This window comes from Spermophilus citellus, assembly GCF_964194105.1.
Source record: "Spermophilus citellus genome assembly, chromosome: 2".
NCBI classification, from domain to species: Eukaryota; Metazoa; Chordata; class Mammalia; order Rodentia; family Sciuridae; genus Spermophilus; species Spermophilus citellus.
In genome coordinates this window covers 37,196,121-37,219,644 of record NC_138183.1, presented here as the reverse complement: position 1 = coordinate 37,219,644, position 23,524 = coordinate 37,196,121, and the positions used below count along the sequence as shown (strand labels likewise).

Sequence of the window (23,524 nt, the reverse complement as noted above, 5' to 3'; positions counted from 1 at the left end):
TCCCAGGCATGATGTGCTGCTGCAACAATGGAGGAAGTTGCTGGATTGCTGACAGCTCTTACAGGAAATTCATGCATATTTTAGATACAATGCAAATAAAACCCAAACCCCAACACCCTCAAAGTTGCAAACAAGTATTTTTTTTAACAGTCTAAAAAAAATCCTAGTTTTAAGAGCACTTAAAATTCTAAGGAGAGAGTTAAGCTTCCCAAAAAGAAGAATTACCAGAGCAGGACCAGGGCTCTGCCGAGAATCTCAGGAACAAAGCAATGCCTCTGCCGCAGACAGATCAAGAATGAAGACAAGAGGAAAGATTCCACCATAACTTTAATTCAATTTGGGCATAATGTACAAGCACACACACACACACACACACACACACACACACACACGCCATTTCAAATGTACAAAAAGGATCAGTAGGATGTTAAGACCTTGGCACTGTGGTGTCAAGGTGATGTGGGGGTGATTCTCAAAACAGGTATCACCAGAGATATCCTCTCAACTCCCACATTCCCCAAGGAAAGGGCTCCTTTATTTTCTGAGGTTTTTGTTCATTTCTGTTGGTTTTCATTTGGTTGTCTTGTCTCCTGTATGCCTTATTCTTTTTTAATGTGTGTCAGCAGTTGACTTTGCAAAATTATTTGTGAAAATGTTTTCAAGAGTGGATTGATGGTATCTTTCTTCAGAGTGGATTTGTTTGTTTCTGTTAGGTATTTGGGAACACTAGAAATCTGTGATAACCTCAATCAAATTTCGGGGCTTAAAAAGATTTGGAGTTGAACTATGGCACTTACAAATGCTTCTTTTCTTCTGATTTGCCTTATTTCTATGGTGCCACCCTCTGGGGTTCCATCCCAAAGAAAGGGAACTTTGTTAAGGGTCTTGAAGTGTGGGTCTCATACTTTAAAGCATGCTCCCCATTTCCACAAGGCTGTTACTGAAGCTTAATAGCCTCACAGTGGCCTTGTCCAGAAACTGTAAATGCCCCAGCTGAAACACAGCCTTAAGGACCAGGCTGACTCCTCTGAGCCCCTGCTTTTCCTGGAATCATGACCCTATGATTTCTCATTGTCTTACTATCTCTCTAAGTCTTTACATAGATGTTTTACATATTTTGTTCAGTTTTTCCAGTGTTCATTTGCAGGAAGATTAGTCCAAATTAACTTGTTGCTTCTTACTGGAAGCAGAAGAGAAAAAGTGATCTCCACTATATTATTCTTAGAACTCCATTGGAATGGACCAATTGTCAGGGCTATTCTCCAGTTGCTCAGGAGGACAGGTTTTTTGCTTGTCTGCTTAGGTACTTTAGAATAAGAAAATACTGACAATTCCTTCTGAGTTCCTATAGGTTTCAGAACAAATGCATCATGGACAGATCCAATGAGACCTCACCAGTGATAGGCTTCATTCTCCTGGGCCTGTCAGCCCACCCCAAACTGGAGAAAACATTCTTTGTGCTCATCCTGCTCATGTACCTGGTGATTCTGTTGGGCAATGGTGTCCTCATCTTGGTGACCCTCCTTGACTCTCACCTGCACACACCCATGTACTTCTTCCTGGGGAACCTCTCCTTCCTGGACATCTGCTACACGACCTCCTCCGTCCCCCTCATTCTTGACAGCTTCCTCATCCCCAGGAAGACCATCTCCTTCTCAGGCTGTGCTGTGCAGATGTTTCTCTCCTTTGCCATGGGAGCCACAGAGTGTGTACTCCTGAGCATGATGGCCTTTGATCGCTATGTGGCCATCTGCAACCCCCTTAGGTACCCTGTGGTCATGAGCAAGGCTGTCTATGTGCCCATGGCTGCAGGCTCCTGGGCAGCTGGTATCACCAATTCAGTAGTACAGACATCCTTAGCAATGCAACTGCCTTTCTGTGGGGACAATGTCATCAACCACTTCACCTGTGAGATCCTGGCTGTCCTGAAGTTGGCCTGTGCTGACATCTCCATCAATGTGATCAGCATGGTGGTGGCCAACATGATCTTCCTGGCTATCCCAGTCCTATTCATTTTTGTCTCCTATGTCTTCATCCTTGCCACCATCCTGAGGATCCCCTCTGCTGAGGGGAGGAAAAAGGCCTTCTCCACCTGCTCTGCCCACCTCACAGTGGTGATTGTCTTCTACGGGACCATCCTCTTCATGTATGGGAAGCCCAAGTCTAAGGACCCCCTGGGGGCTGACAAGCAGGACCTAGCAGACAAGCTCATCTCGTTGTTTTATGGGGTGGTGACCCCCATGCTGAACCCCATCATCTACAGCCTGAGGAACAAGGACGTGAAGACTGCTGTGAGGAACATGGTAGCTCAAAAACACCTAACTGAGTGACTGTTATCAAATTTAACACTGACAGAATGTATGACCTCCAAACTCCTCTTTGTGCTTATGGAAAAATGACAACCCAAAGTAGAGAGGGACTTTTCCAAGGTCCATGTCATGGATCATGGGACCAGGGCTAAAAAAAAATAACTTTTTTTCCCCATGGTTTCATAAGCCATGGAAGCTTGTAAGAACATTTTTGGAGATACTGGCTAGTTGTTGACTTTGTACTCAACTTCAGTGACATTGTACCATAACTATTTCGTGTTTGCAAAATCTTTGGTCCTCTGCCATCAGAGCTGGTTCATATCTGTGAAGAGTTATTGGTATGTGCAAAATTAAGAGACAGATATAAAACCTGGTTTTGGTGACACTGGGTTCTTTCTGATCACTATTTTCCCCCTCTGCACAACTGTACATGCTTTTGCATTATCCTAGATGCCTGTGTTTGGTAAGAAAAATATGAAAAATATCACTCATGTCATCACAATGTGTGCTATTGGCCAATAGTACCATGACAGGAATTCTCGAGTCTTAACACCAAGAACAGAGGGGTCTTACCTTGAATTGTGGGACTTATCTGTCAGGAAACACAAAGAAATGTTTGCACCCTTCTCTACCCACACCAGCTCCAACAGTTCAGTAAGAAACACAGACCCCCCATGTCTGGGGGACAGCAGCTCTCAATCTTTTCTACCCACACCACTCACAGCATAATAACTGTCAACATTCCCATAGTTATGCCCAGAATATAAAGAAATTTTAGAAAATATTTTGGAGAAAGAAAAGGGCTATAATAATCTTCAGTTCCACAGCTGTCGTTGGTCATTAGTCAGACCTGCTCCCAATTGGTTCGGGAACAGTATCAAAGGCTGTGAGTCTGTCAGCATAAGAGATTGGATGCTGCAACAGGCAGGAGATCTTCAGTAGCACAAAAGAGAAACTCGACTCAAATTCATTTAAAAATAATTTTGATTTATTTAAAAGTAGGGCCAGTTTCAGGCCTAGTTAATCAGGCTCCAGTCCCTTTGCTCTGAAATTTTCTTTACTGCTCACTCTTCCGCATAGCAGCTTTGTTCTCAGAATGACTCTTCTCTGCGTTATTGGATTGCTTCTGCAAGCTGTGGGGCTGCAGTATCCTGATTCACATATGGGGTAGAAGCCATTGGTTCCCACAGTTAAAGAACAAGTGTCCTGAGGGTCACTGTTATTGGTCTGAGGCAAACCACAAACCAAGCACAGTGGCAGGTAGGATAAGATTATGAAAACTGATTGACTACAGGACCCTCCTCCCTACCTGAAGACAGTATCCATCTCACCTAAACCTTATGGCTGCTATTATACAAAAGAAAATCTCGAGTTGTTAAGAACAAGGTATACGGCAATGGATCCTGGGTGGGCAACCCACAAATGTCTATCATTTTCTGGGCCCTGGATAAGGCTTTCTGATTTGGGGAAATCACTAAGAAGTTAGGACGTTCCTTGCTGATGGAGACTAAAGATTCCCATCAGCCTGGTCATTTGGGGGCTTGTGTCTCACTTAATTTGATTAAAGAAAAGAAATAAAAGGACATACCCCATACAATTGAATTTTTGTCTTGAAATCAAGTGATCCCAATGTGATATGTCATCTGAACTCTGCAACAGAGATTGGCCTCTTTATGGTCTGTATTTTGAGGTACTTCTTACCTCTTCCTGGCTTTGTACTGTTATACTTCTTGCTACTTTCAAATTTCCTTTACCCCATCTCCTCACTGATCTATTTTTAATATGGAGGCCGCTGTATTTGGGGGTTATCTTAAATCCTTTGTGGGATGATATTAGGCATTCAATGAAACAAGCAAACAAAGCAACAAACAAGCAAATAATAATTAAAAAAAAAAACACAAATGAACTAATGAGTAAAGATGGCAGTGGGCTAAAAGTTGGAGCTCCTTTCTCTGAGCCTCAGCTGTCCTCTCCTCTGCTAGAAGTAGTCTAGACTGGATGGTCGAGGTCCATTCAGGGCCGTTCTCCCAAGGCAGGGATTCTCAATCTAGTCCCACATATAGAGCTACCATTTGGATATTGTTTGAATGTGTCCCCCAAAGTCTGTGTTTGAAGCTTGGTCCCTATGTGGCCATATTGAGAGTTGGTGAAACTTTTAAGAGATGGGGCCTAGCAAACGTTAATTAAGTCATTAGAGGTATCACCCTTGTGTGAGATTAGTTCTCTAAGGCTCCAATTAGAGTGGATTATTATTAAAAAAAAAAAAAGGTCTGGTCCCTTAATCTCTTTGGTTTCCTATCTTACACTGATCTTTTCCACACACACTTCCACTATTGCAATGCCACCCACCATGAGGCCCTCACCTGAAGCCAAACAAATAGAGTTGCTTAATGTTGGACTTTCAGACTACAAAACTGTGATCTCAATATATCTCTTTTCTTTATAAATTACCCAACCTCAAGTATTTCATTATAGCAATGGCAAATGGACTAAAACAACTGATATGAAATTGGGATAAAGAAATGAGGCCATGAAAAAGTCATCTTCCAGTATCACAATCCCTAGGGCATCCTATGCTGCTTGCACAACTCCAGGTCTCATGGATTTATTACATGTGTTATGTGACAGGTCCAAGAGACAGTGATTTTAATCGCTTGCACATTTGTATTTGGATTTACCTGAATACAAACCCTGTGAGCAGATCTTAGTTCCTGTGTCATAGATACTCTCAAAGATATGTTTGTACTGTCCGGCAATTGGACTTCCAAGAATCTGCTCATGCCCAGATTCTAGATGGTGACAGAGATTCCTTTCATGTAGAATTTCTGATAAAAATATTCTGTAGATTTTCTAGAAGAAGAAGGGAAAGAGAAAGTCAAGCTCTACTGAATCTCTCTTTATGCATGAGAATAGTGAGAGGAGATCTAGAATTTCCTTTCATAAAAATCTTTAAATGGGAATCTTGCTCTTAGAATTCATTAAACTGACCAAAATTCTACCCTCATCACCATTGAGAGGTGGGATGCAGGTTCTAGGAAGAAGAGGAAAGAGGTTGTAACCCCAGTGAGCAAGGAGAAACGGGGAGGGTCTGGGCTCTTTGTTGTTTCTGTGTATCTCTCATTCTCTCTGTCATTTCTTTGCTTTTACCTTCTTCTGATTCTCTATATTAACATTATAGCTAAGAACAAGTCTTATTAATATTTTTCCAGCTTTATTGCTATATAATTGACAAATATTGTATATATTTAGGGTATAAAACAAAATGTTATACACATAATTATGGTGAAATGATTACCGGAATCAAGCCAACATATCTACCATCTCATTAGAGTTACTGTTTGTGTATGTGATGAGTACACTTAAGCTGTCATCTCTTAGAAAATTTCAAGCATGCAATTCAGTAGGATTAACTATAGTCACCATGCCATGTATCAGACCTACAGAACTTTTTTGTTCTTCTTAGCTAAAACTTTGTGACCTTTGACCTCTAACTTCCAAATCCTCCTTCTCTCTTGCAACATTCATTCTAATCACTGTTTGTATGAGATCAGTTTCTGTAGATTTCCAGAAGAAGTGAGATCATTCAGTATTTTTCTTTATGTGTCTGGCTTATTTCACTTAGCACAGAGTCTTCTAGATTTATCCATATTGTCAAAAATGATAGGATTCCCTCCTTTTTAAGGTTAAATAGTATTTCATTGTGTATTATATACCATAATTTCTTTATTGATCTGTTGATAGACAATTAGGTTAATTCCATATCTTGGCTATTATGAATAATGCTACAATGAACACAGGAATGCACATGTCTCTTTCACATGCTCTTTTCATTTCTTTTCCTTTGGACATATATACTCAATAGGGGGGATTGAAGGATCACATGGTAAACTCTCTTTTAAATTTATTTGAGGTATATCCATACTGTTTTCCATAATGGTTGCACTAATTTAACATACCTACTAACTGTTAACAATAGGATAGAAATCAGGGTTATTATTATCCTTCATTTTCTCCAAGATATTTTTTGAATTTTCTTATATTCTGGGCATATATTGTTTAGGCTCAAACAGCCTCAATTCTATTAAGACCTCTGTTCTTGAATTCTATGTGATTCCTCTAATCAATCCAAGTATATTCTTAGGGAAAAAAATAAGAGAAAAAAATTTTACTTGATCTTGCTTGAGCAAATCTTTGTTCTTATAGCTGAAAGAACAAAACAGATTGGGAGGAAAGTTCCTCCAAGAATCAGTGGCTCTCCATGATATTGGCACCAAAATAGGAATAATGACCAATGTAATATAATAGAAGACACAGAGAAAAACCCACCTACTTATAGTCATCTGGTATTTCACAAAGGTGCCAAGTGAATATGTTGGAGAAAAAATAGTCTTTTAAATAAATGGTGCTGTGAGAATTGGATATACATACATAGAAGAATGAATTTGGATCCCTATCTTTCACCCTACACACAAGTCAAATCAAAGTGGGTTAAAGACTTAGGAATTAACCAGAAACCATGCAATTGCTGGAAGAAAACATAGGGCCGGCACGCGATCATATAGGGGCAGTAACCACCTTCCTCAACAAAACCCCTAAACTCAAGAAATAAAAATAAATAAAACCAAGAATCAATAAGTGAAATGCCTGGTGCATGCCTGTAATCCCAGCAGTGCTAGAGGCTAAGGGAGGAAGATTGTGAGTTTAAAGCCACCTCAGCAAAAGTGAGGTGCTAAGCAACTCAGTGAGACCCTGTCTCTAAGTCAAATACAAAATAGGGCTGAAGATGTAGCGCAGTGGTTGAATGCCCCTGAGTTCAATCCACAGTATACCCCCCAAAAGTGAAATGCCATGAAATTAAAAACCTTCTGCACAGCAAAGGAATCAATTAAGAGAGAAAAGAGAGAATCAACAGAATGGAAGAAAAATCTTTGCCAGCTCTTCCTCTGAGGAGATTAATTCCAGAATAAAATTTTTAATTTTTAATTCCAGAATTAAATTTTTTAAATTTTTTAATTCCAGAATTAAAAACTCAATGCAAAAAAATACACAGCCCAATCAATAAATGGGCAAAAGAACTAAACAGAAATTTCTCAAAAGAAGAAACACAAATAGCCAAGAAATGTATGAAAAGATTTCATTGCACTACAGTCAGAATGGCAATTATCAAGAACACAAATAATAATAAGTGATAGTAAGGATGTGGGGGGAAAAGTACACTCTTTCCCCCCTATATTTAAACCCAGTTTGTAATTGAGGGAACATCTAAATCCTTAATTAAAAAACACAAATGAAGTGAAAGCTGTTCACACCTATATTTCAAATTTGGAAATGCATATTTGCAAGCAGCAATACAAAAGAATACATAATCTCTGAAAATTATGAAAACATCCTTGCTACTAATACATTTCTAAATACAAAACTGACTGCCATATTTGTTACTTCTGGGTAGTGGGAGAAGTTCATTTCCAAAACAGACAAAATTCAGTCTGTAGTCTTTAGGTATGAATGGTATGAATCACAGTGAATTTATTTGTTTGTTTGTTTGTTTATCCTTTGGGATCTTTAAGCATGCAAAAGCTTTGAACAGGAGGGTCTACAAAGGAACTAAGGTTGTTTTATGGAATCCAGTTAAGCCAGAGCTGGGGATGCCTCTGGGTCATTCACATCAGGGGCAGAAGTGCTTGACTTGTCAGTCCTGCTGCCACCATTTGGAAGTCCACCAAACCCAGGTCCACTTCATCCTCCCTTGTCACCAAGTCCTGATTGGCCTAGGTCTCCAAAATTGATCTCTAGCTGAGACATTATGTCACTTGCTGGCTTCCTGAAATGATGGTCCATAACCAACTCTCCAGCATTAGCCTCTTTACACTCTGATTTATGGAGAACAAATCCCTTCTTCCATTGCCTGTTGGCACCTTCATTTGGTTTAAAAATTAAATTCTACCTTTGCATCATCTTTATTTTGAATAGCCTTCCATTCATCCAAAGTCATCTCTTTTGGACCCTCTGCCTTAACCTCTTCAACTTTGTTTTCCTTGTTTTCAGTGTCTGCCCCTTGATGTTCTTCACCTTCAGATGTTTCCTCAGTCACATTTGCTTGATCCAAGTCAGTTAATTCACCTTGGACAGTTCCCAGGGGTGAGATCCGCTACCTCTACTTTTATCCTCATGCTTCAGGCCACTATAATGTAATAAAGAGGCTGTCACTTCCACTGTGCCTATCAAATTTACGTTTGCCACCAAAATCAAATCACCCTGGGCTGGGGTTGTGGCTCAGCGGTAGATCCCACACATAGCACGTGTGAGGCTCTGGGTTTGATTCTCAGCACCACATAAAAATAAAATAAAGATATTGTGTCCATCTAAAGCTAAAAAATAAAATATTAAAAAAAATCTATCTCCTTGACCTCAGATGGGCTGGTTGATAATCTTTCAACTGAAAATTTACCTCCTTCACCCTTTTCAAAAAGTGGCTTTTCAAATTTTCTTTCATAAGGTGGTCACCTTTCTGGTCTTCTATCAATTATCTGGTCTTCTATCCCCTCACCTTGAAATGTTGATTAGGTCTTCTTCCAACACTTCTTATTCCTGCTTTCTCAAGCGCCATGGCTGGCTGCATCTTCTCTTTCTTGTCAGCCACACCAACGTTGGGGGGCAGTGAGTTCTTGCATCTTTCTAGAATATATAAATATATTAGTTGTAGATGGACACAATACCTTTATTTTATATATCTTTATGTGGTGCTGAGGGCCTCATGCCTACTAGGCAAGCGCTCTAATGCTGAGCTACAGTGCCTTTCTGGGACTCTTTACACAGCTGTTTGCCTGCCACATTGGAGATGGACTGGGCCATGGTCTAAGCTGTGCTCTTGGTCCCAGGTCGGATTCTTTTTTTTCTTATTCTCTGCTGCCTTCAGCACCTAAATTGGGATCCGACTGGTCGTCAAATAACTGGTTGAATTTGTTGGTGACCATGCAGCCGAAGCCTTCCCATAGGTCCTCAGGCATGACAATGGCTTGGTGGCATGTTCTTCCACCGAGTATAGCAGGTCAAGCCCAGCCCAGAGCACTTCCTTCAGCTCTTCCCACAAGACATCCTGGCCAAGGTACACTCTTACATTTTGGTGTGACTACAAATTAATACAGCCACTCTGGAAAGAACTATGGAGAGTCCTCAAAAAACTAGGAATGGAATCACCATGTGACCCAGCAATCCCACTCCTTGGTATTTATCCAAAATATCTAAAATCAGCATACTATAACAATATAGTAAACACTTCAGTGTTTATAGCAGCAAAATTCACAATAGCCAAATTATGGAAATAACCCAGATGCCAGTCAATAGATGAGTGGATCAAGAAAATGTGAGATAGATACACACACACACACACACACACACACACACACACACACAATGGAGTTTTACTCAGCCACAAAGAAGAATGAAACAATGGCATTTGCCAGTAAATAGAAATGGAGAAAAATCATACTAAGTAAAATAAACCGACTCAGAAAATCAAGGGTTAAATGTTTTCTCTCATATATGGAAGCTGGAGCAAAATAAGAGAGAGAAGGCAGTGGGGGAGGAGATGGGATATCAAAAAGATAGAGAGGAGATCAATGGAGTAGAAGGAGAGCAAAAGTGAAAGAGAAAGGAAAGAAAAGAGGAGGAAATATGGAATGGACTTAACAAAATCATGTATGTTCATATTTGAAGGTGCCAAAGGGAATTTCATCTATATGTATATATAGAAGAAAGGAAGTTTAGTAGAGTAGATAAGGGAGAATAGAGGGAAAGAGGAGGACAGGAAAGGGTGGGGTGGAAATTAAAATCAAATTCTTTGCATGTATGATTTTGTCAGAATGAACCCAAATGCTGTGTATAATTATAAGGCTTTAATTAAAAAAAAAAAGAATCATGACTCTCAGCTAGTACTGGCTAGAGACTTCAGACCATCAGGATTCTCAGGGGACACCCTGGGGACCAGAGCTGATCCTGTTAGTTCCCCATTAAGACTAATGTTTGTCCCTTTAGGGGTTAAGTATGGGATCCTGAGTATTGTGGAGAGCCCATTAACAATCCAGATTGAATCATTACAACAGCTGCTTCAAACTCCCAGCGGAAACAAGAGAACTGTTCAAAGGGCGACTGGGAAGGGAGAGGGGAGGCAGGCTGCTCAGGTTGGCACAGGTGGCTGGCTGATTCTGGCTGCCCTGCCCCTACAGGGTACTCTTTCTTGGTCCAGGCCTGGCAGCCATTCATCTGCCCTCCAGTTGTGCAGCCAATACTATTTGCAACTGCTAAGCACTTAGCTAAGTCTCTCTTTCCCTCTCTGGACCTCAATTTCTTTGACTATAAAATAAGAGTGTGTAGCCATCCCACTTACCATACAATCCTGGGGAATGCCCAAATAGGAGGAATCCAAGGCTTGTATCCACAACCTACTGCACTTACATTAGGGGGTCTCCTGTGGGCCTTCTCTCCCATTCATGTCCTTCATGGTTCATGAGCAACCACCCCAAACTTCTAATGCCACTTCACAGGATGACTTACAGGGAGCTTGGGAGGCCACTTAGAGGCTCTAGCTACCTGTTGCCTGCTGCAAGTCTGCCATCTGGTGGATGTTTTTAAAGCTGTCCATTGAAAATTCTACAAGCTCCTCAAATGGGTGCTTCCCCAACTTTGAGGATCCATTAAAAACGCAGGTATGAATTCAATTAGTTTGTAGTGGAGTCCAAGATTCTACATCTCTGATAAGTACCCAGTTGATATCAATGCTGCTGTATAGAGGACCATGACACGGGAGCAGGGAAGAAACACCCGTGTGCAAATTCCCGCTGCGTGTCAAATCCCCAAGCATGGCTGAGCCTGTCAAGATGTTCACGCAGCCTGGCAAGGGTCCTCAAGCCAAAATCCAAAAACTTGAATACTTTTAAAGACTCTAGACCCCAGATTTCACTTAGTGTTTGGTCTGTGAGTATCCATTACTTTCTGGAAAGTTCATCAACACATTTTTTTAATTTTTTTTCTTCTTTTTTTATTATTGGTTGTTCAAAACATTACAAAGCTCTTGACATATCATATTTCATACATGTGATTCAAGTGGGTTATGAACTCCCATTTTTACCCAGTATACATATTACAGAATCACATCGGTTACACATCCACGTTTTTACATAGTGCCATACTAGTGACTGTTGTATTCTGCTATCTTTCCTATCCTCTACTATCCCCCCTCCCTTCCCCTCCCCTCCCATCTTCTCTCTCTACCCCATCTACTGTAATTCATTTCTCTCCCTTGTTTTTTTTTCCCTTTCCCCTCACTTCCTCTTATATGTAATTTTGTATAACAATGAGGGTCTCCTTCCATTTCCATGCAATTTCCCTTCCCTCTCCCTTTCCCTCCCACCTCTCGACCCTGTTTAATGTTAATCTTTTTCTCATGCTCTTCCTCCCTGCTCTGTTCTTAGTTGCTCTCCTTATATCAAAGAAGACATTTGGCATTTGTTTTTTAGGGATTGGCTAGCTTCACTTAGCATAATCTACTCTAATGCCATCCATTTCCCTGCAAATGCCATGATTTTGTCATTTTTTAGTGCTGAGTAATACTCCACTTTGTATAAATGCCACATTTTTTATCCATTCATCTATTGAAGGACCTCTAGGTTGGTTCCACAGTCTAGCTATTGTGAATTGTGCTGCTATGAACATTGATGTAGCAGTATCCCTATCGTACGCTCTTTTAAGGTCTTCAGGGAATAGTCCCAGAAGGGGAATAGCTGGTTCAAATGGTGGTTCCATTCCCAGCTTTCCCAGGAATCTCCATACTGCTTTCATCAACACATTTTTAAAAGACGTTATTTTGAATTTCATTCAGCACATGCAGTTGTTTTCTACACTCACCAGGAGGGTTGCTCAGGGAATCTAATTATCCATATTGCCAGAAGAGAAATCCCTGACTAGTGTGGTTTGTATATTCCCAAAATCATGTTACCCCAATAGCTCCCCCTGTTTAATCAATAAATCTCATTAATTCATGGGAATGGGCAGACCCTTCTTAGAATAAAGCACGTGTTCTTCTCTCAGAGTATCAAAATAGACAATGATCTTACATTCTAAGTTTTCTGAGATTTAAAAAAAAAAAAAAACAAAACAAATCACAGTGTTTTTAAAAAGCCAGAATTTTCCTTTTGTAGGTTAAGAGCAAAGTTTGGGTGTATCAGCAGAGAGCTTTACTAAAAGCCATAGGAGAGAGAATTCAGGATATGGTAAGAAGGTTTCCCACCTCTTCAGGAGAAGTGGAGAGGTATTCTAACTAGAGAGTTGTTCAGAGTAGAAAGGAAAATCAGAGAAGATAGAGACAGAGTAGGGCTCCCCTCGGTTGGAAGGAGACTAGCACCCTTCCCTTCCTGATTTATAGCCCCAAACTAAAAGTTGTGAATGGGGTTGAGATAACTTCTGATAGAATTCCAGACAGGTTAAGGGAGAATTCATGATATACCTTTAAAAATCCCTAGACGTCGGACACCCATTTGCATCCCTCTCTTGGGGCCCCTTCACGGATGAGGCCCAGCACAGGTGATTGGTTGGGTAAAGGATGCTAGCATAAACCACTCGAGCTCTTTAAGCTAGGTATTTAGTAAGCCAGTCACAAGTGCATGATTTCAATCCCTTATTTACATAATTAAGAGGACAGGTCCAACCTTGTGATTCGACACGTTGGCTGGGAAGAGGAAGAGCTTCAGGTAGGGGTCTTGTCATTGGCTACTGCTAGGGGTAGAGGCAAGGGTCACTGAGGAAGGACTGCTGTGGTTGAAACTGTGAGAACAGAGACAGGTATTTTAACTCAGAATAAGTCACCGTGGTTGGAGCTGACAGGGAGAAGCAAGTCACAGGACGTCCTCCAGACCTGACGTCTCCTTTCAGGTTGGCCTGATGTCCCCCTCCCCTCCTTTCCTTCTCCAAGGCCCTTTTCCTGGCTGCCTATGGGAGATCTATCTTCCTGCCTCACCACAAAACAATAATAAAATTTAAAAAAAACCATGGACTCTAAAAAGTGTTAAATTGAACTTTACCAACATTTAAAAGTTCAGCTTTTCCAGAAAATGCCACCAAGAAAGTGAATGAGCAAGCAAATTCACAAAATGTGGAAAACAAATTCACAAAATGTGGAAAATATTTGAACAGCTGCTTCACAAGTTTCCCAAAAGATTTGTGAATGACCAATAACAACAGGAAAATGTTCATCATTAGTTGTTATGGAAATTCAAATTAAAGTCACAATGAGATTCCACTACATGGTTGTTGCAATGTCTAATATTGAAGAGGTATAGCAACTAGAACAATTTATTGACAAATAAATTGTTGATGGGAATGTAAATTGGTACAACCCTTTGGAAAACAGTTACTAATCTCTTATAAGATTAAACACATGCTTCCTTATGACTCAATGATTCCATTCCTGAATTGTTCTGTTTTCTTAGAGTCTGTGTTTGTCTGTTTGGTATCCATTACTTACAGGGCCAAACTAATAGCAAAGACGCTCACATCTCCCCCATAATCTGAACCACCTCTTCATTGAACTCTCACATACCAAGCTAAGATTTCCCTGCCCTAAATCGTCCAGGGCTGGGGTATAGAGACCACCCCTATAATCCAAAGCCCACCAAAATTCAGACAAGTCATCCTAAGCCATTTGCCTTTCCATAAAAGCCCTAATAAGAGCTCTAGCTTAGCTTTCCCCTTACTCCTGCCTCTGCCTCTTTACAAACCTTAGTGCTTCCCTGTATGGCTCTGTATGGCATCCCCCTTTTCTTGAGAAATGGAATAAAATTTTTCTTTCAATGGCATTGGTCTCTATGTGTGGTCACCCAGTTATCTCCACAAATTAAAATACCTCAGGTATTTTGAGATGTGTTTGCCCAATGGAAATGAAAATACATGTCCTCACAAAGACTTGTGTACAAATTTATTCATAGAATATTTATTCCTAAGAGCCACATACTGAAAATAGCTCAAATGTTCATCAATAAGTCAAATTAAGTGCATTGTGACATATCCATACAATGGAACACCACCCATCACTACAACAAACTACCGGAAAATGATAGAACATGAGATTATTTCAAAATATACTAAGTGAAAACAGTCAGACACAAAAGAGTACCTGCCAAAAGATTGGAATTCTATAAAAGTCAGAATTAATACTGGAAGCATATCCGTGGTTGCCTGGGTTGATCTCAAACTTAGGGGCTCAAGTGATCCTCCTCCCTCAGCCTCCCAAGTAGCTGGGAATACAAGTATGCATCACCACACCCAGCTTCTCATTTGTCATCTGAATTGTTACTGAATTGTTAGGTACAATTTTTTTTTTAAAGAGAGAGTGAGAGAGGGAGAGAGAGAAAGAGAGAGAGAGAATTTTTTTTAATATTTATTTTTTAGCTATTGGCGGACACAACATCTTTGTTTGTATGTGGTGCTGAGAATCGAACCCGGGCCTCACACATGCCAGGCGAGCGCGCCACCGCTTGAGCCACATCCCCAGCCCCAGGTACAATTTTTTAAAATAAAACTAGTTAATTCTTTTAAAACTACTTTCTAAACCATGATGGTGAACACCTATAATCCCAGCTACCAAGGAGGCAAAGGTAGAAGTATCACACGTTTGAGGTCAGCCTGGGCAACTCTCTCTCTCTCAAAATATAAAGGAAGGGGAGGTAACTCAGTGGTACAGCACCTGTGGGTTAAATCTCCAATGTGGCAGGGGGTGGGGGCACCCACACCAAAAAACTACCATCTACCCTTTTCCCACCTTAATTCTCATCTGGAATAGTTTTAAAATGCAACCAAGTGCAAATAAATATTTAAAATGTTGTCAGTTTCAAAATAAGAATCACAAATACAGCAGAGAGAAATACATGCCAAATTTTGTAGAAAACACAATTGTGGTGTTTCTAAAAATAAGCCAGGAAACTATTAACATTAATATAAGTTTAGAAAAGTTAGGAGATAGAAAGAACTTTCCCCAGATCTGTTGTATTCCTATTCAGACATGACCAGTTGAGTCCCAAAAAAAAAAAATAAATAAAAATTTTAAGAGTGTTATAGGAGTGCAAAGGAAGGCAAATGATAGGCTAGGGCCTTGGGGAAAAGAATCATAGTAAAAATGACCCCAAATTCCTAAGGTGGAAACTCTCAAACAAAGAACTTCTTAACTATATTCCTGGGAAGTACTCCCAAAGATTTGAATTCCGCTTTGTCTGCAGTAGGGCTGATAGGCTGTCTGTAGTTATTAAGTATTTTAAATCCCCCCAAACACTCTACTGAACTACATTAATTGCTAATGAAGAATGAACAATACAAGGATCTTTTGAAGGTAACTATCAGATTCTTCCTACTAAATCTGAATTTATTGACAAATTAGCAATTACTGAATCATTGGTATTTCAAAGTTTTGTAAACTCTATTATATCAGTGATACCAGAAAATGAACTCAAACTGTAAGAATTCAAATATGTATGTGGCATATCAAAATCAATAGCATAAAGAGGGAATCACTTTTTAATAAATAGTGGAACAACAACAACATTCAGCCTTTGATCCATATATAATACCATATGCCAGCATTAACTTCAGATGGATTAAAGCTAAACATAAAACACCATCATGATTACGAAGGCTTAAAAAGGAAAGAATGATATATTTATGCCAGCTGTGGAATACAGAATGATTCTCTGTTTTGGAAAAGAAAGAGGATATGAAAATTAAAACAGATATGCTCAAGCATACATTATATGAAACTCTTAAATAGCACATTAAAATGATTTTAATAATAAGAATCAAATTTCTCCCCAGTGGAGGTGTGTCAGGTTCCATTAGTACTTGACTTTACTTACAAATATATCATTTATATATATGCACACATATATACATATATATGATGTGTTAAGACACGTGTAAATTTGTCATGTTGCAACTTTTTACATATTAGACATCACTATCACATGTACAGGTGTGCTGTTGAATTGACTCACTTTTAAAGGAACCTTGGAATAAATCTTTTCACCCCTGGGCATTTTTTTATCTTATATGTGTCCTTGATGAGAATATTCAAGTCCATGCACATCACTCACGTAAAATTATGCAATGGAGTACACATGTGTGCTGTTCTCAATTAAGTGTTGGGTAAGGCTTGGAATCATGCACTCCATGCATATCCCCACTATGATGTCAGCACCAATTGCACAATAACAAGTGAACATGTAACTGGTTGTACAAAAACAATGTCCCATTATAAATAGAATCAGGATGAATCATGAGTTTTGATTGTTACTTCTCTGAGTTTATATCTACGATAAAGAATTCATATCATGTATCAAATCTTATTAGTGAAGCAATATTTTTCTGATTTTTAATAATTAACTAACATTGTAAATGAGTAAAGTTTTTTCATTTTTCATTTTAATTTGTTATATATAACAGCAGAATGCATTACAATTCATATTACACATACAGAGCACAATTTTTCATATCTCTGGTTGTACACAAAGTAGAGTCACACCATTTGTGTCTTCATACATGTACTTAGGATAATGATGTCCATCTCATTCCACCATCTTTCCTACCCCTATGCCTCCTCTCTTCCCTTCCCTCCCCTTTTCTCCTTTGCCCTATCTAGAGTTCATCAAATCCTCCAATGCCCCCCGCCAAGCACTATACAGATTTAATGCAATTCCAATCAAAATCCCAATGACATTCCCCATAGAATTAGAAAAAGCAGTCATGAAATTCATCTGGAAAAATAAGAGACCCAGAATAGCTAAAGCAATCCTTAGCAAGAAGAGTGAAGCAGGTAGCATCACTTATACCAGGCTTTAAACTATACTACAGAGCAATAGTAACAAAAAACAGCATGATATTGGCACCAAAATAGACTTGAAGACCAGTGGTACAGAATAGAGGACACGGAGACTAACCCAAATAATTACAGTTATCTTATATTAGACAAAGGTGTACAAAAACATACATTAGAGAAAAGATAGCCTTTTCAATAAATGGTTCTGGGAAAACTGGAAATCCATATGCAACAAAATGAAATTAAACCCCTATCTCTCACCATGCACAAAACTCAACTCAAAGTGGATCAAGGACCTAGGAATTAGACCAGAGACACTGAATAAAATTTTTTAAAGTAGAAATTATGGAAATCTCCTATAAATCCCTCATCACACATATGTATAACCTCTCCTACTATCAGAGTCCCTCCCCCACTATCTGAGTGGTACATTTGTTACGACTGATGAATTACATTGACACATCATTAACACCCAAAGTCCATAGTTTACAGTAGGTTTCATCTTGATGTTGTACATTCTGTGGGGTTTGACAAAAATATAATGATATAAAATATAAAATATAATGTACCCACCATTGATAATGTAATATATAAAATATAATGTACCCACCATTGTACAATCCTACAGAATAGTTTCACTATTCTGAAAAATCCTCTTCACTGTGCCTATTTAGCCCTTCCTTTCCCAACCCATGGCAACCACTAATATTTTAACTCTATCTAGAATTTTCCTTTCCTATGAAAGTCATATATTTGGAATTTTACAATATATCACCTTTTCAGACTGGCTTCTTATACTTAGTAATGTGCAATTAAGTTTTCTCCATGTCTTTGCATGGCTTGATAGCTTATTTCTTTTTAGAACTAATAATTTCCATAGTCTAGTGTACAGTTTACTTATCCACTCACCTACAGAAGGACATCTTCTTTTGGCAATTATGAATTACACTGTGTCAACCTCTCTGCGGGTACAGGTTTTTCATGTGGACATAAGTTTTCATGAATACAACCTCAAAACAAAAATTTCTACTTCTTTTTCAAGGAAACATCAAAGAACTAGATTTGTCTGAGATTGCAAAGTGAGCTATTACAAAATATTCATCTGTATAAATCAGGATTTTCTCCACAATAGGCAACAAAAACAAAAACACAGAAACAAATTGGAAGCTAAAACGGTGATTGTCATTCATAATTTCAGATTTCACGTGTTTGTGTTCATCAAAACCTCATTCATTGTCTTGGAATTCACCTTTGTGGTCTTTGAACCAAGTAATTGTTAAAAAAAATATAAATTTGTAAAGTAAATATAGCAATAAAGCACATTCATTTTTCCTGTTTTGTATAGGAAGATTTTGTAAGATTTTGTGAAGCTGGGCATGGTGGCTCACTCCTGTAATCCCAGCAGTTTGGGAGGATAAGGCAAGAGGATTGCAAATTCAAAGACAGCCTCAGCAATTTAGCAAAGCCCTAAGCAACTTAGTGTCTTATTGTCTCAAAAAAAAAAAAAAAAAAAAAAAAAAGGAGGTGCTGGGGATATGGCTCAGTGGTTATGGGCTCCTGGGTTCAATCCCCAAGACAAAAGAAAAAAAAGATTTGTGGAAAAAGAATCCCATTGCTAAGAAATAAAATAATTTTTTAAGTTTGAAAATTATTAAAATAAATAAGCAAATAGAGTAGAGAATAGGGCAATTTCATACTCACAGTCTCATGTTTTTAAAGGGCTTATTAGAGGCTCCAGGATTTTATAGCATGCTGGGTTTTATAACATGTTATTGTTGGATGTCTTGGGTAGAGCTTTTCTTCCTCTTCTGAGAGCTAATTATAGGAGTCAATGGGATGTCAGATATGCCAATTCTGCTCCAAGGCACGAGGATACTTTGTTTCCCAAGGCAACATTCCCAGTTATTACACTAATAGTAAACATGACATACTAACAACTGGAAAACATTGTGTCTGTCTGGATAGTTGCTTCCAAGCAAAAACTTCTAGAAGGTGCATCCAGATCTTCAAGGAACAGTCAACTGACTGTACATCTTCTTCCTGCTGATTAACTAAAAAAAAAAATTGTTGTTATTGTTATTTTGCTGGGCTTTTTGTATTTGGGGTTTGGGGCTGTTTGTTTAGATTGGCTAAGATTTCATCTCAGGTCAGTGACATCTAAATTTGGTGGAGGTTGCTCCCAAACACACTTCCTAGCTTTGAGAGGACTATGTAGAGTCAAAGCCAGCCATTGAGACTGGGAAGAAGACAGGACATCTGGTCCTCAGTTGCCATCATCAATCTCTGATGACACCTGCATTCTCATCTGGTATCCAGTTGCACAGGCTGTGCAAATAACAGCTACAGGCTCTTCATTCTGATCTTGAGGCCTCTTCAGAATCTCAGCTCTCTTTAATTGTCCCTTGACACTCTCGAGGGACATAGAAAACATTCAACTACTTTTCCACTGGGAACAGGGAACAGGACACACATATTCTACTCCCACATCATGCTGAGAGCAGGGGAATTTTATAATCCCCTGCATTCAGTCTGTTACTTCCCTGAACTCCACATGGAAAGTGGGTCTCAGACTTCGTATTTCATATTCTCAAGACTTCCTGGGGGCTCTGTGTCCCACTCCCACTGCATTCCCCAGAAGCAACCCCTTCTTCTCCTCTAGTGCATCAGAGTAAATGACATTGCTGGGGACTGATGAGAGCGGGAGGGACACTGTGTGACTGATCACAGTATTCTTCCATGTCTGCTGTTTATATATATATATATATATATATATATATATATATATATATATTATGACCTTAATCTTTCAGGCTGAGTTCTGTATTTTTAAACATTTTTATTTTAAAATCACTGTGCCTAGAATTTCAAATGTTTATTTTCAAACCAAAAGGCTAAGACTTGTTCTCTCTGTCTACTTCTTTTTTTAAGTTGTTGGTGAACTTTTATTTATTTATTTATATGCAGTGCTGAGAATCAAACCCAGTGCTTCACACATGCCAGGCAAGTGTTCTACCGCTGAGCCACAACCCCAGTCCTCCCTATTTTTTAATTCTAATGACCATGAATGTTGTGGCTCAGCAGTAGAGCACTTCCCTGGCATTCGTGAGGCCCTGGGTTCCATCCCCAGCACCATATAAAAATGCACAAATCGGGGCTGGGGATGTGGCTCAGGCGGTAGCGCGCTCACCTGGCATGTATGGGGTGCTGGGTTTGATCCTCAGTACCACACATAAGTAAAAATAAAGATGTTGTGTCCACTGAAAACTAAAAAAATTTAAAAACCTCTCTCTTTAAAAAAATAAATAAAATAAAGGTTTTGTGTCCAACTATAACTAAAAAAAATAAATAATTTTTTTTTAAAAAAAGAGGAAGACTCATATAACTATTGGGGAGAAATGGTTTCTAGGCAGAAGAAACTCCAAATGTAAGTGTTCTGAGGCAAGAGTTATGTGGAGCGATTGAGCAAAGGCACAGAGCAGATTGGTTGGAGCTGATGAATGATTGAGTCAGGGATGGTAAGCAGTGAGGTCAGAGAGGTTAGAGAAGAAAACTAGAGTACAAGATCCTGTTGTAATGAATTTCACTTTTCTTTGAGTAAGATGGGAAGGCTTTGGAGAGTTCTGAAGACCAACATAAACTGAGTTCCTTTAAATGGTCACTATAATTGCTTTATTGAAAATAGATTGTTGGGGGAAAGGATGAAAGGCGATCAATCCATCAGGAAACTATTGCAACATTCCAGGCAAGACATGATGGATTAGGGTGCTAGCAATGGAGGTGAATGAAAGTGACCTCCATTTTCTCATCTATATTATTATTTTTATATGTAATAAGTCATTCTTCTTGGGCTAATTTCAAGATTTTTTTCTTTAGTTTCCAACAGTTTGACTACAATGTGTCTAGATTGAAGTTTTCTTTGAATTTGTCCTTAGGGTACAATAAGCTTTTAGGATCTGAAAATTGATGTTTTCACCAAACTCGAAATTTTTCAGCTATTAATCTTTCAACTTTTTTCCTATTCTATTCATTCTCCTCTCCCTCTGGGACTCCAATTATGCATACTTAAAACTTCTTAATATTGTCCCACAGTCATGAAAGACATTTTCTTCCGATCTTGTTCCCCATTTTCTAGATTGAACCATTATTGCTAATTTAGCTTTAAATTATCCTGTATTTTGCTATTTCAATATGTTGGATATTTAATTCACTTATTGTACTTTATTTATAGAATTAGAATTTCCATTTGGTTCTATTTCTATCCTGTCCATTCTTTTTCTACTGCAGTGACAGCTGTGCCTAAAGGGTTGGAACCAAGTTCTTTATATAAGAAGCATGTCCTAGGCCCAGCAAAAAGTAAAACTTTATTAGTCATGTGAAGAAATTATAAAATATAACCAATTACCAAGATTAAAAGATTTTAAAAGTCATTGGAAATCATTGCCAAGATTACCCAGATGTTGGAAGTAGTTTAAAGCACTTCTCATACATATATTTAATCATGTAAAGGAAAATATGGTCACATTGAAGAAACAAATGAGTGATCTCAGCAGATCCACAAGTAACTAAGCTACATGCCAAAAAAAAAAAAAAAAAAGTAACATTCTTTAGAGAAATAGACACTCACATACAAACAAAAGAAATTCACACTCAACCTATAAAATTTACACTGTATGTCATGCAATCAAAATTTGTTTAGCATGTAAAGAAGCAGGAAAATACCCTAACTCCAATATAACCAGGAGAAAAGTCTATCAATATAAACAGATACGGAAATGATAGGATTATCGGACAAGGACACGAAAATAACTATTGTAAATATTATAAGTCGAAGAATGTAAAAGAAAGCATGAACATAATGGGGAGGGGTAGAAGATATAAAAAGATACAAAGAGAACTTCTATAGATGAAAACTGTAGTGCCTGAAATTAAAATATATCGTATAAAATTAATAGCATATGAGATACTACAGAGAAAAGAACAGTGAACTGGAAAACATAGCAACAGAAACCATCCACACTGAATTACAAGGGGAAAAAAAGGCTGGGAGGCAGGGGAAATAAACAAATCCGGCATGGTGGAAAATGCCTATAATCCCAGTGACTCCGGAGGCTAAAGCAGAAGGATCACAAGTTTGAGGCCAGCCTCAGCAACTTAGTGAGGCCCTGTCTCAAAATAAAAAGGACTGGGGATGTGGTTTAATGGTAAAGTGACCCTGGGTTCAATCCCTATTACAGAAAGATAGAGAGGAGAGAGAGAGAGAGAGAGAGAGAGAGAGAGAGAGAGAGAGAGAGGGGGGGGGGGAGAGGGAGAGAGGGAGGGAGGGAGGGAGGGAGACTGACTGACTCAGTGACCAATGTAACTAAAATCCCAGAAGAAAAGATCAGGGTAGGCAGAAAAAAAATTAATGGAATTAATAGCCAAAAGTTTTCAAACTCACTGGGAATACAAACCCACAAATCCCAGTATCTCAACATAACTGAAATAAGGTGAACAAAATGAGAACCACACCAAAGTACATTGTAATCAAATTGCTAAACACTAGTGGTTTAGAAACAACATACTTTTTTCATACTTTTTATTGGTTCATTACAATTATACATAATAGTGAGGTTTGTTGCTACATATTTGTACATACACACAACATAACAATACAATTTGGTCAATATCATTCCCCAGTATCTCTCCTAAAAACAACAAACTTTAAAGCAGACAGAGGAGAGAGAACAGGTATATTATCCAGAAGATTGAAGAAATGACAAAACTTTTTGACTGAAATTATGGAAGCCTGAAGACAATTGAATGATACTTTCAAGTGATAAAGTAAAAATATGTCAAACTTGAATTCCATTAAAAAAAAGAAAAACCTTAAGTTAAGACAAAGACTTTTCCAGACCAACAAAAGCTGAGATAATTTATTGCAAATATACCTGAATTATAATAAAGGCCAAAGGTAGTACTCAGGCAGCACAAAAGCAATACCAGAGAAAAATTAGATCTACACAAATGAATGAAAACATTAGAAATGGTTAATGTTGGCAAATACAAAAGAAATTATTTCTCATTTTATAATTTATAATCTCTTTTAAAAGCAATTGGCTGCTTAAAGCAAAATAGTAATATTCAGCAGCAAAATTATAACATTATTACTTAAGATGGGAAGGGGAAATGAAAGTATAGTGTTGCCATGTTCTTACACTTTACATGAAGTGATATTTATGATTTGAAGGCACACTATGATATGATAAAAATGCACCCCCTAGAACAACTACTAAAAAAATGAGGTAGAGCTAATAAGCCAATAGTGGAGATAAAATGAACTGCAAAAATAACAAACACTCTATTATTACAAAAGAAAACAGAA

The 23,524-nt window shown here is 38.5% G+C and overlaps 1 protein-coding gene and 1 pseudogene across 2 annotated transcripts; one reads left to right on the top strand and one right to left on the bottom strand.

Annotated features, from left to right (window-relative positions):
* Positions 1-1,370: 1,370 nt before the first annotated feature.
* Positions 1,371-2,330, top strand: LOC308641275 (olfactory receptor 13C7-like; the record flags this gene model as incomplete). Its single annotated transcript, XM_081279746.1, has 1 exon — positions 1,371-2,330. The coding sequence occupies one exon, from the start codon at positions 1,371-1,373 to the stop codon at positions 2,328-2,330; it is 960 nt and encodes a 319-aa protein (XP_081135872.1).
* A 5,422-nt stretch (positions 2,331-7,752) lies between these two features.
* LOC308642829 (SERPINE1 mRNA-binding protein 1-like) lies at positions 7,753-9,316 on the bottom strand (annotated as a pseudogene). The gene is made up of 3 exons: positions 9,104-9,316; positions 8,717-8,984; positions 7,753-8,564 (listed from the first exon to the last, which is right to left on the bottom strand). The product of its transcript is annotated as an SERPINE1 mRNA-binding protein 1-like (transcript).
* Between the last annotated feature and the right edge of the window lie 14,208 nt (positions 9,317-23,524).